The following is a 13,530-nucleotide window of genomic DNA, read 5'->3' as shown; positions in this document are numbered from 1 at the left end:
GCAATCACCATTTCAATTTTATTAGTTGCAAACTACAATCCATTAAGAGAAACGTAGCCAAAACATTACTAGCTAAAAGTTTTGCCGTAAATCTTGAATTTACAAACATCAGTAGCCTACCATGTCCTTATCCTGGAAAAACCGCTTGCACTGAAACATTTATGAAAAGGACTAAGCTTGCAATTGTTAGTTTTTATACAATTTCTATAAAAACCACACTAAACTGTAAGGACTGCGCAGCAGCATTGTCATTGATGTGACCACAAGATGGCAGGTAATGTGGTTTGTTGGAGCTGAGGTGGCATACATTGTTGTTGCTGCCATTGCTGCTGCAAACCTTTGCCATCTAAGTCAAGAGAAGCCAATTGCTCTCTATCTTCTTCGACTTCCATTGTTGCATCTTCCCCTTCTTCAGTCTCCATCGGGTCTTCCAATGCCTCACCCCTTGATTCAGGGCTGACAATAGACCCAGGTAACTGCACCTTGCTGCTCTCCTCACTCATAGTTATAGGAGGTTTGATGGCAAGAGCATTTGATGGCATCCAAGGAATGATGGCTCCACATGTTTTATCACTATATGATGTATTACCAATTTGCACTCCTGACACAACCGTTGGGTATGGATTTTGGGGCCAAAACGGTCGACCTGAGAACAATCTATATTATCAGAAAAGCTTTGACTGCTAAAATCTTGAAAAGAAAACTAGTAATATTTGTTCATGAAAATTGTGAAATGTCGCAGCGGAAACCTCAGTGATCAAACAGTGGTCTCATTTATTTGATAATTAGAAATAAATAGAAGTTGACGAGTGTCCTCACGAATGGATAGAATGAAGAAATCAAACATTTGAAGGTGGTGTTTATGCATGCAAAAACTTGGAAGGAACATGCACAATAACTACAGATAAGACCCATGGTCAGCAGAAAAAAAAAAAGAAGCATTTGCACAAGAATTAAAAAATATATAAAAAAAACCTGGTTCTGGAAGAGGTTAAAAATAAACAAACAATTGCTTACTTTTGAGACTGGCTATCAGTTCAGGGCTGACTATCAGAGAGATATTTGATAAATTTGTTGAAGGCTGAAGTAGCGGCTCCTCTACTGCTTCATACAGAACAAGTTCTTTATCTTCATTTGATGGGGCAGCAAGAATTGTTTCAGTCTTCCCAGAAACTGCTTCTTGAGAGTCTGCATTCATTCTAAGTCCTTCTTCTTCTTCTATGATGGAAGGTAGCCATGACCGCTGTCAAGCATAGATTAGTTGAAGACAATTCACCATTAAAACACAAGCATTACCACCAGTAACAGCAGAACAAAACATAAGTTAAAGAACAGCCCATCCAGGGCAATCAAGCCAGAAAGAGTAATACTGATTAAAGGGAGAACAGCCCATCCAGGGCAATCAAGCCAGAAAGAGTAATACTGATTAAAGGGAGAACAGCCCATCCAGGGCAATCAAGCCAGAAAGAGTAATACTGATTAAAGGGAGATCACATTCAAGATTCTAATCACAAAGAAACATAAATATCTCCAAAATAGTTTCTTTAATCAGCATGATGCCACATGGAAGCAAAAGACTGATGCAAAGCAACCAAAATATATATATATATATATATATAAAAGGGTATCTGATGATGCAGACAAGATTTCTTATTATGCACTAAATTTTTGTTATGCTGATGCCATGATCAGTGTATGTTAGTCTTAGAAAGTTCCGACATTTCTTTTCTCTCAAAAAAATTTCTACTTATTATTTTTCCCATTGTTGTAACGAGAGCCAAACATACAAAAAGAGATTATGAAGCTCAAAACTAGTTTTAACATGCCAACCAGGAGACAAAATTCAACTTGTTTCAAGTTGCCCTAATCTAACACAATTCAGTAAACAAAACAACATCAGCCTCATTCTATAATTCAACCACTTTCTGATTTTCCGGTCATTGTAGACAGTGGCTTCCTCTTTCAATTCCAAATTTAGTTTTAAAAAAACAAAAACACTAATTGAGAAAAATAGATCATGAAAAACTGACATATTAAGCTAGGGCTAGCCAAAAAAATATTATTCAGACGATGAATCAAAGAAGGAATGAAAGGTGAAACTAGGGTTACCCATCCAACACCAAAGAACAACCAAATTGTACAAAAATAATGTGATCTAACTTCTAAGAAATACGAGATAATTTTCGTCAAATAAATATAGATACAAAAAGAGAGATAGGAAAGAAAAGAAAAGAGATGTTCACCAGCAGCCTGATTCTTTTGGGGCAATCGGGGATTCCTTCAGAGTACTTCCTCTTCCCCTCCATTCACACCCAATCGACCGAAAACCCTAACCCTAACCCTAACCCTAATCAATCCTTAGCGGGAACACACTCGTTGACGGAGGAGCTCGAGCGCGCGAACCAGCAGAGAAAGAAGGAAAAAAAAGACAAAAATCGGAACCGACGGGAAAATTTAAATTATGGAAATCCTGATTTAAATATCTCAAATTATGGAAATCCTGATTCTAAATACGTAATTAAGGACTGATTAATTGAAATTTTATGGCTGTAATGAAACCCACTGTTTATTTATTTATTTTAATTTTTGGAAAATATTTTTTTACTTGGATTTTTTTTTTAAAAAAAAGATAAACCAAGAAAATATATATTAGATAGGATAATAGATATAATTTAGTATAGTAAGATATAATTTACATATGTTTATTTGGATGTGTTGGGCAAGTTTGTTAAAATTTATTATTGATTTTTTTTATTTTTTTATTTGTTTTTTTTTACAAAAGCCACACTCCACCATGTGTGAGTCATTGTTTCGAATGTATCCTTAATTCGTGAGGCACACGTGAGTGGAGGATTCAAACCCTCACCACTCCACATGTCATATAAAGGACATATATTAATGTTTTTAGTTAATAACCACTTGAACAAATTAGTTTTGATGTATTGATTATTTTATTTGAAAAATCTAAATTATATACATAGAGAAGGTGCATTTACGAACGTTCTTTTTTCAGTCATTAGATCGAAATCGAACGACCATCTTTTTTACAACAATGTTACAATGTTGAACCATTGTAGCTTATACAGTGTAATGAATAGTAAAAAGTATGATAATAGTGAAAATTTATATAAAAAAAAAACAAACATACCTCAATGACTCAACTGCTGAACAAGAGCATATTTTGGGCACTATTTATATACCAGTTTATCCCTGTATCTTTTTATCTCAACTTTTTCTCACACGGGACGTTCCAGAGTTGACATATCCTCATATATATATATATATGACAAATGCAATAATAGTCACAGGGGCAATAATAATCCACCCATATGCTTTCACTAAGCTACCAACTTGCTCCCACATATTGGAATTCTTGGCATGAGTAGGGCCAATACTTATACTACTAGATTAAAGGCCATTTGGTTATCTAAACTATATTTTTTTCCCATCTATAGATATTTATAAATATTGTGGTATGTATAATTGCTAAACTACAGTTTCGTATGTTTATGAGATTGATTTTTTTTTTTTATTCACTTATTTTACCAATGAGAAGAACTAATATAAGGCATATAAAAAAGATAAGATAACAATGATCAATTGATTGAATAAATTCCTAGGGTCGAATTCCTGGGTTGTTAATACTGTTGAAGTATTGTGTATGGACAGACCCAGGATCAAATTTTTATAGTATACTGTATGAATACTGTAGCAATACTGTTTATGAGATTGTTATTTCTCCCTTCCAGGATTGTATAACAGAGGGTATTTATTAACTCAGTTTGGTTCTTGAAATATCTTTTGGACGTGCATATGGTAGGACTTTAATTGTCCCTGTGACGTCGGACCGACTAAATAAATTTCTAAGGGGTCATTTAACTACTGTATCTGGTGCACCACCATACCTGTATATCTCTTGACACCCTCTTATGGCCCGGTGCTTGCTGCTTTCGTAAAAATAAAAAAATAAAAAAATAAAAAAATAAAATAAAATTGAGCCAAAGAGTTCATAACCTAGCTATATTAACTCTTTATAAAAGGTATTAGTGTGAGGCATTCAAAAAGTTCTTAGTAGTTCAAGTCTCATTGGATGTAGTGATAGTAACATATCTTTAATTGTGTGTTTGGGTTTGTAATTTGAACGCGCATCTTCAGGTGAGGGCGAATATTCAATTCTTGGCTGATGCACACACTTTGGTAGTGCTTATTGCTTATTTTTTCAAAAAAAAAAAAATAAATAAAAAATCAAATCAGACATATGAAGTAGAACATAAAAATAAACTACTTAAAGACCTAATAAAAGAAAGAAAAAATTGACCGTGGAGGGATTCTCCATTATTGATAAGGGGGTTGTAGTGCTGCAAGTAGAAAAATCAAGGCTGGGTTTGATGGTGAGTTGTGCTGCCAAGTGTTGGCAAATTAAAGCTATCAAAGAGATTGTGTTCAAAAAGACATTCTCTGAGATTAAGACTGATTGGAAAGTTAGAGATGAAGCGTGGTTGGCTCCATATAACGAGAGAGATTGCCAAAAATAAAAAGAACAAACGACAGTGAAGTCACAAAGTGGTCCACAAATTCATATCCGTTGATGAGCGTGATGAGACGAGTAGAGATGCATGTTTTATAAAAGTGGCCAACTTTTACTGCTTCGTCTTGTCAATCCTATCTAACACAATGCATTGAGAGTCTAACAATCCGTTGAGCATTCAGAGGAGATAGAACACCATTCAATCCACAACCAGAACCACAACAATCTCTCTGGCTACTTTAACTGCTATTAATTATCTTAGCCAAATTGCATTTCTGATGCCATCATACATGTAATGCACTCTCAAGATTCTTCATTCATGGATATTATATATATGTTGTAAGTATATATATTTATATATTTAAAGTACTCTGGAACTCCTGAATGTGTTTTATTTTGGGCTTATGGATTCATTGATGTATAGTTGATTCAAACAAGTGACAGAGTAACCACAGAATTGAAAAGAAGTAAAAGAAAAAAGTTTATACATTGTAGATTAGGAATTTAGGATCCATAACATAAACACGGATCAGGATCACCATCATCTACTGCTACTTATACAAAAAAGCTCATTAACTTAATCTCATCAGTCCTCACAAAGAAGAAGAAGAAGAAGAAGAAGAAGAAGAAGAAGAAGAAGAAGAACTACAACAACAACAAGAAGATATTTGATTTGAGGGCTTGGTGAAAAATATCATTAATATATTATATATATAAATATATTTATCTGCAGATTGGTTTTGGAGGGCGATGTGCATAAGCAAAGTCTGCCTCTCCAGAGCAATAGAAAAAGCCTTCCTTGTTCTTCTCCACCACCTTCAGTATTCTCTCAAACACAGAGACTTCACAGGGTATCCTCAAAACACCTTCTTGTTGGAAACCAAACTCCTCCTCTGCTTCTCTCAGCAGCACTCCAAAGGCTCTGTGGCTCAAGTAATCAGTCGGAATCACAAACCTCCTCATCTCTTCTCCCACACACACAGCAAGGAATCCCTTGGGCACATCAGCAGAGAGTGAAGATGATGAAGACGACGAAGAGGTTTCCGAGAAGGAAAGTGTCTTCTTTAGGAACTTGATGCTCTTCTTGCTGTTGTTCTTTGGCGAAACTGCAAGCTTCTTCCACTTCTTCAGCATTTGCTGCAGCCTAACTATTTCTGTGATCTTGTTGTTTCCTTTGTTATCACTATCCATCAATGTATATGTGCTTGTGATGGTCTGTGACTCTTGTTCTGCAGAATTTAAAGGCCCTGCTGGAATCATTTGCTTAATGATTTGTTTATTTATTTATTTTTTCTGTTTGTTATATATTTTTTCTAATCCAATTCATTCTTTAATGTATTTTTTCATAATTAATTCAGTGAGTCGGTCGGTCATCCATTCACTTGAACTTTTTGTTTCTCTGCAGCTATAATTGCCTCAGTAATCAAAATAACAAGATCAATTGGGTGTGTATAGCAGTCACTCAGATTCTTGGTTTCTGTGGATTTTATGGGGAAATGCAGCTTGTGATTCTTCTACATTTTACTGACAATGTTTGCACAAAACCATTTGATCTCATAAAAACAGAGGTTTTGCACCCTGTTCATCAACATATATATATATATATATATTATATTATCTTCTTATTAATCTAACCATGTTTTGTTTATGCAACTTGTTTTTAATTAGATCTTGGTCCTTGAGAGAACATGGCAGTTGGCTGCAGAGAGATGACTTGCATGTGATCAAGTCTTGTATTTTGTTTGCCTGATTTACTAAACCACTACACATTGATTTCTGCCAATCATTTGACAGTTGAGCCAACTTCATATTATTATTAATATTTTTACTAATATTCAAACTTCAAGGATCAGATGTTAGATCTCCGTGTTTTCGATCCATGAGTTGAAAACTGTTTTCACCTCTTTAAATTAATCTAAAGATCTTGTCAGATAAAAGCTATTAATCAAATGTTCTGAACTTGCATTACATTCTGCAGAGATTACTACTAATTGAGGGAGTGAAAAAAACCAGAAGAATAATCCAAGAACACATGTTTGGTCAAACGTCAAGTTTCTCCAGAGCAGAGCATTGTACAATACATCGAGCCGAGTTTTTAATAGTGTTAGTAGTTGGATTACCTATATCGATATCTGTACTTTATCGCATGCTTAACATAACAATGTTATTTAATCCAGCTGCAAGTGAGAGGTGTCTGATGCTAGTCATGTGAATATCTGTGCTCCATCTATATTTGGAGTTGTTTGATTATCATCAGGTACAACAGAGGACACTCACTGAAATATATTTAATTCTTTATTTACCTCCTTGATTTCACAAAGGAATCAGTTATTACAATTGTTATTATTAATGTTTGTTTCGCTGACAAGTCAATGAGAACTCTGATTAACTTGATGTCTTGGTTCTTAATTAAAACTGCTTTACTTGTTGCTGATCTTGAACATGTCAGTTATTACAGTTATGGGCACTTTAAGTTAATGAAACACTGCCAATTCTGATAATTTGACTGATGACTGAGTTTCATTTTTATTTATTTATTTTTTTCTGAAAAATGTTCAGTGTTTTTAATGGTTCAAGGTATGCACATGACCAACTTGGTGATTGAAAAAAAAAAATGGTCAAGTTGAGAGAGTGATGTGAAGCACATGTATAGTCACATGAGATTGAAAACTCTCCACCATGTTAACCATATCTCCCTCCAAATCTCTCACAAAAATAACTATAAAACTTCAACATGTATCATTGCTCATACAGTAATCAAATAAAATTTTCTAATTTTAAAATTAACAGAGGAACAAGGCAAATGAAACATCATCATCATCCATCACCTACCATCAATAGATTGCAGGAAAAAAAAAAGGAAATATATACATGCAATTAAGTTCATGAGTTTGGTCAAGTCTGAAAATTAAATAGCCAATAATGCATGAATGATGATCTCTTCCAATCATAAGCTAGCTGCAATCTTCTCCTCACCCACTCCCAATCAACATGACAATTAATACAATTGCTTGCATGCCAACATAAAGAAGAAAAGTTTCAAGTAGATGCCTACATCCACATGCCTGCCTGGTAGAATTTAAATAACAACTCCACTCTCCATCCCATCTTCAAGAAACATAGACTACAATATTATTTTCTTCCAATAATGTTATTGTTATTGTTATTGTCTCCTCCTTCTTTTTCCCAAGAAATTAACAAGACACATCATGATCATATATACATATGTCCATTAATGGCTCTGCAAGCATGCACTGATGGAGGACTATATACAACTCTCTGAAAACAAGTCTAGATACAGATGCTGCAAGGAGAGGTTGAATGAATGAATATATAGTACTGTGTGTATGTATAAGATTCAGGATAACGTTTGTGACAGAGGGTGGTCTAATCTCCAGCAATATTAAGGTACAGTACAGTACTGAAGATTTTTATCAAGTGTGTTGTTCTGATGAAGATGGTTTCTGATTGGGAGTTGGAGAGGCATTCTTTGTTTGCACTCTCACTTTGGCTTGGCAAATTAAGTCATACTTTGGATATTCCTACTCACTCCAATTATTTGCAATAAACGTCTAGTCATGAATGGCTCAGATACTAGTCACCATGCAGAACTGTATTACTATATATTTTTTTATTTTTATTTGAATTTGAATTTGAGTTTAAACACAAATCATTAAAATTTGCTTACTTTTCATCTACAACTCATGGAAGACTTAAAAGTGAGAGATTTTGGAATGACTATCAAACATAACTTTGCCATTTTGTGCACTTGTCTTAGTAGTAATGAGAGCTCTTCCTCAATTGAAGATCAGATCCATGATCTACAGCACTCTGCTTTGACAGAGCAGTCAAAGGATGGATAGTCTTTTTAGAAGGTTATTTCTTGAAAACCCTGCGGTCATATTCTGTGATTGTATTGCATTCTATACCATTGACAATTCTATTATTGTATTGCATTCTATACCTAAATTTGTTTATGTTGACTAGGGAAAGAGCTCGATGAGCTAATTTATTAATATCAGAAAATAAAGTTTACACAGAGTTAATTACAAACCAACAAAACAAAAGAAACAAAATTACAAGAACAAAATAAAGACAAAAGAAAGACTAGCTACACAAAATAAATAATCAGTGAAACACAAAACCATTAGACTTGAGGTTCTTCATCAGACACTTAGGGAGATCTCTTCCACTGTGAAACAAAGTCACTTCATGATGTGTTAGACCATAAATAGCTAATGAATAGGGGGCCCTGTTCCAGCTTAAAGGAATGAACTGAATGACAGGATTTCCCAGCTCATCTAAAAAGCTGTGAACTTGTAGAATTTGCTGCTTCAGCCTCTAATCTGCAAAAGACTCCTCATGCCGACATGCCTTCACAATTTCAGCACTAGAGGATATCACAGTCATGACCTTGAAGTTCTGCCCCCTTTGGAGAGCAACCTGCAAAGCAAAACTGGAAACTTTGACAGCCGCATCCTGATCAGAGAAAGCCGGACAACCACAGTAGCCAGAATACATGATTTTGGCATCGAAATTTGCTACTATAAATCCAAGACCTACTAAAGAAAATTCTTCATTGTAGGCATAAGCAATCATCAATATAGGACTGTCAGCAAATGTGTAATTGTTCATAATAAAATTGTTCTTTAAACAAAAATTAGAGGCACAGAGGTACTCCCTGACATGCCCGGTAGCCCTGAGTGAAACTGTGTGATAATCAACTTCTTCCGATTTGAAAATATTGTTACATCTGGCTTTCCAAATAAACCACACATTAGCTGCAATCACCGACTGTATATAATTGTCATTACCTGATACTTCATGATCCAACCAAATACCCGATGAAAGCCCCTGTCCTAAATTAATAGGCTTGCGGATAATATAGCAAGTATTATTATAGATCAGTTGGGTCTTTGAACAGTTAAGGAACAAGTGCTCTGCCGTCTCAGGGAACAATTTGCAAAAAGGGCACATATTTAAGGGACCCAGCTTCAGGCTATACAGATAATCTGAGGTTTTGACAGCATTATGCATCAACAACCATATGAAATGCTTAACTCTTGGAGCAACTTTGAGCTTCCAAATCTTACCCCAACCATTCCAATGATTACCAAAAAACCTTCTGTGATTGAAGAATGAGTAGATCTTGGCTGATAATTTAGTGCCTTTACTGTTGGGGAACCAGACCCAGTGATTGCTTTGATTATAACTAATGGAACTTTGGCCTAGAACATTATCATTGATATGTAAGCCAAAAATAAAATGCATCTGATCAATATCCCAATGAATATTAACTAATAATTCAGAGATCTGAAAAATAGAATAATCAATATCCATATTTAAAAAAGTTGGCTTATAAGCAATAGGGATCTCAAAATACCAGGGGTCATTTAAAAAAGAGGTCATATTTGGATTAAAAGAGTTCATCCAAAGAAAAGACCGAATGATCAAAGCATTGTGAACCATACCTCTATAAAACCAAGAGCATTTCGCAGGAATATTACCTTTCCAAATATCAAATTTGCCATATTTTTGATCCATAATGGAGATCCACCAAACATTATGATTATTAAGTTTGTTGAGAACATTTTTTGCCATCAGAGAAGTCTTAGAAAGACCCAAGTTCCTAATTGACAACCCCTCCACCCTCAGATTGATTAAGAGTGATATCATCCTAACTAACCGAACTGATGCCATTTCTATTGCTATCTTTGGCCCAAAACAGGGTCCTGGCAGCTTTGGAGACACGGTCCAAAACAAACTTAGGCATTGGATACACTGAAAGGTAATACAGAGGGACTGTCATGATAGAGGAGTTAATAAGAATGGTCTTCCCTACTGGGGATAGCCTGGATTTCTTCCAGAAAGAGATTGACTTCTCAATCTTATCTACCATAGACGTAAAACAAGAGAGTGCCAATCTTCTCAGAGAAATCAGAATCCCCAGGTATCTAAATGGAAAAGAGCCAATCTTGTACTCCAAAATCTTAGCAATTCTGTTAGATAGATGTTTGTTAAATCGGGTAAGGAAAATGATTTCAGACTTAGCATTATTAACTCTTTGCCCAGTGATGAGACCATAAAAATTGAGACACTTTTTGATATTCCTAGCAGATTTCCTAGAAGCCTCTATAATTAGAATAATATCATCAACATACATCAAATGGTTGAAATTGTTGTGAAGACTATTCATGAAACCAGGAATCATATTAATCTGAAGAGCATAATTGAGCATAGTGGTGAGATTTTGAGCAACCAAAATAAACAGATAGGGAGAGAGAGGATCTCCTTGATGTATACCTCTACTAGCTGAAAACTAATCAGTAGGTGATTTATTAATTAGGAGGGCATAGGAAACACTACTAATAATAGTTTTAATCCATTCAACCCATTTGCCAGGGAACCCCATTTTGGTCAACGTAGTAAGAATTGCAGACCAGCTCAAAGTGTTATAAGCTTTAGCTATATCCAATTTAATCAACATCCTAGGGAGGTTTGCGTTGTTGTCAATAGAATGGGCCACTTCTTGAAGGGTAATAATATTATCGAAAGGAGTACTACCATGAACAAAGCCACATTGTTCTTTCCCGATAAGATTAGGAAGAATACCTTTCAGACGATTAGCCAAAATTTTCAAGATAATTTTGTAACAGACATTGCACAGGGATATAGGACGATAATCAGCAGGGCATTTAGGATTAGAGTTCTTAGGGATCAATGCAATGTAGGTTCTACCCCAATTCTTAGGCATAACATTGTGAGAGAAAAAGTACCTGACCGCTAGATTGATGGAATCCCCAATCTCATTCCAGTAAAAACGATAGAATTCCACATTGAAACCATCTAGACCTGGACTCTTACCTGAAGGAAGTGCTTGGAGAGCTTCAAATACCTCTTTCTTAGACACCTCTTTAAGAAGATCTTCTGCTTCACCAATAGAAACACGAGGAAGCTCATCCGGGAGCATATCATAGCTCTGCTAGAAATGCATCCCAGACTGGTCCTTCCAAATCTCTGAGAAAAAATTACTAAAAATCCTAGAAAAATTAGCATGATCATAAAACACTTCTCCATTTGGATCCATAATATTAGAAATTACATTATAATGATTACAAAAATGATCTGCATTATGGAAGAAAGAAGTATTATTGTCACCGTTCTGAACCCATTGGAGTCTGGCCCTTTGAGCCCATTTTGTGTTGTTCTGTCTATGAAGAGCAGAGAGATTATTATAAAGAATAGTGAGAGAAGAGGGGGACAAATCATTACCAGGTCCAAGGCCATCCTTAATCTCTGTTTCCATAATCAGGTTTTCCAAATTTTTAATAGCTGCGTCAATAGGCTGGAGGCCATTGCCCTTCCAATCTAGAAGCAGATGTCTGGTATGAGAAAAAAGGTGAGAAACTGCATGCATTGGGTTAGAATGAGGGGTAAAATTCCATGCTTTCTTAACTATCTCATGACAGCCCACATATTCTAAGCACATATTCTCAAAACGAAAAGTCTTCTTATCACTAAAATCACTAGGCATAATAGAAAGCAACATGGGAGAATGATCAGAAAGAAATCTAGAAAGATGTTTAACAACACAGGAATCAAAATTATTAGACCAAACCAGATTTACAAGACACCGATCAAGTCGAGCCCAACGTCTTGCCAAACCACTATGATTATTGCACCAAGTATATTGAGAGCCTACGAAATTAACATTCACCAAGTTATTAACCGCAATGAATTCTGCAAAAGCCGAAGCTTTATTCCTATAATAATAATGAGAACCGCCTCTGTGCTCCTCCTGAGAAATCACCGCGTTAAAATCCCCCATAATTAACCAAGGAATGTTAAGAGAATTCATACCAGTAAGCTCCTTCCATAAAATACGTTGACCTTGAATAGAGTTAGCATTATAAACCGTCGAAATAATCCAGTTCTTAGACTGTTTAGAGGTAACCACCAGGTGGAGAGCATACCTAGACCTTACCAGAGGGGTAACATACCCAATATTTTGGTTCCAAATAGTAAGAATACCACCTGAAATCCCTTCAGCTAAAATAGCAGCCCAGTTCCAGACAGCTGGGAGTTTAGAACAAAACCGTTGAAGTCTATCATCATTTGCCCGAGTGTTAACTAAATAGATGAGAACCGGCTTAAACTTCTTCACGAGATGAAAAACCCTAGATGAAGTGTCGCGACTTGAGACACCCCTGCAGTTCCAGCAAATAATCTTAGTGCAGTCTATGAACATGAAAAAACTTAATAGAACCCCAGAAACTAAGAAACCCAGAATAATCAAGCACATTCAGCAAACAGATGAGGAAAACAGGTAAACAACAAGAATCAGGAGACTTCCCTTTCAGTAAACACCCTTCCCTTCTTGTGGGAAGTCAACTGAGCTGAAGAGATCTTGCGGGCTAGAGCTTCCTTACGGTGGTTGCTTTGGTATTGGACCAGAGCCATCGAATCCTCCGGTTCCATAGGATCCTCACTCTCCATGGAATCTCCATCTTCCTCGTCTGAGTCGCTCATGACTTGATCAGGCTCACTAGACACAGTCAAAGAGGGTTGTAGAGTTGACGAAACTCTCTCTACTATCATTTGGTGAGCTCCCAGAGTACCCTCATCCTCACGCTCGTTGAAGGCTTGCTTTGAAGTTCGGAGAATGGGAAGAGGTCCAGTAGAGTCCAAAGTCTCAGAGATCGTAATTTCTTTGCCTTTGATTGAGACTTGGGTAAAAGGCAAAGTAGACTTGTCAGACGGCTCTGTTCCCTTATGTCTCAACGATGGTTCCAAAGCCACCGACCCCTTGGGAACCAACCCCTGACAAGCCTCAGGAGGTGTGCTTCTCTCCGGACCAGATTCCAAAAGAACAACATGGTCAGGGGTCAATTCTGGGGGAGTGGAGAGCTCTTTTTCGGAAGAAGTGACCGTTCTAGAGTCTGCCACCCTAGAGCCACGAACCCTTGCCGAAGACGAGCCTCCTCTGCCACGCCAGGAAATAG

The 13,530-nt window shown here is 36.2% G+C and overlaps 2 protein-coding genes across 2 annotated transcripts; both read right to left on the bottom strand.

Annotated features, from left to right (window-relative positions):
* Positions 1-55: 55 nt before the first annotated feature.
* LOC120268388 lies at positions 56-2,437 on the bottom strand. Its single transcript, XM_039275821.1, has 3 exons — positions 2,244-2,437; positions 1,018-1,243; positions 56-646 (listed from the first exon to the last, which is right to left on the bottom strand). Exons 1-3 carry the CDS (start codon positions 2,304-2,306, stop codon positions 249-251), a joined length of 687 nt encoding a protein of 228 aa, XP_039131755.1. The 5' UTR covers positions 2,307-2,437; the 3' UTR covers positions 56-248.
* A 2,242-nt stretch (positions 2,438-4,679) lies between these two features.
* Positions 4,680-5,771, bottom strand: LOC120268390 (auxin-responsive protein SAUR50-like). Its single transcript, XM_039275822.1, has one exon. It carries the CDS (start codon positions 5,717-5,719, stop codon positions 5,252-5,254), a length of 468 nt encoding a protein of 155 aa, XP_039131756.1. The 5' UTR covers positions 5,720-5,771; the 3' UTR covers positions 4,680-5,251.
* Positions 5,772-13,530: the final 7,759 nt, after the last annotated feature.

This window comes from Dioscorea cayenensis, chromosome 9 (genome assembly GCF_009730915.1).
Source record: "Dioscorea cayenensis subsp. rotundata cultivar TDr96_F1 chromosome 9, TDr96_F1_v2_PseudoChromosome.rev07_lg8_w22 25.fasta, whole genome shotgun sequence".
In the NCBI taxonomy this organism is placed as follows: Eukaryota; Viridiplantae; Streptophyta; class Magnoliopsida; order Dioscoreales; family Dioscoreaceae; genus Dioscorea; species Dioscorea cayenensis.
Note: the sequence above shows the minus strand (reverse complement) of the source record. Positions and strands in the feature narration are given on the sequence as shown.

Coding starts and splice junctions, on each gene's coding strand:
- LOC120268388 (XM_039275821.1), bottom strand. CDS start 2,306: ATGGAGGGGAAGAGGAAGTACTCTGAAGGAATCCCCGATTGCCCCAAA. Junction 1,244..2,243: donor CCAAAAGAATCAGGCTGCTG/GTGAACATCTCT, acceptor TATGCTTGACAG/CGGTCATGGCTACCTTCCAT. Junction 647..1,017: donor ACTGATAGCCAGTCTCAAAA/GTAAGCAATTGT, acceptor GATTGTTCTCAG/GTCGACCGTTTTGGCCCCAA.
- LOC120268390 (XM_039275822.1), bottom strand. CDS start 5,719: ATGGATAGTGATAACAAAGGAAACAACAAGATCACAGAAATAGTTAGG.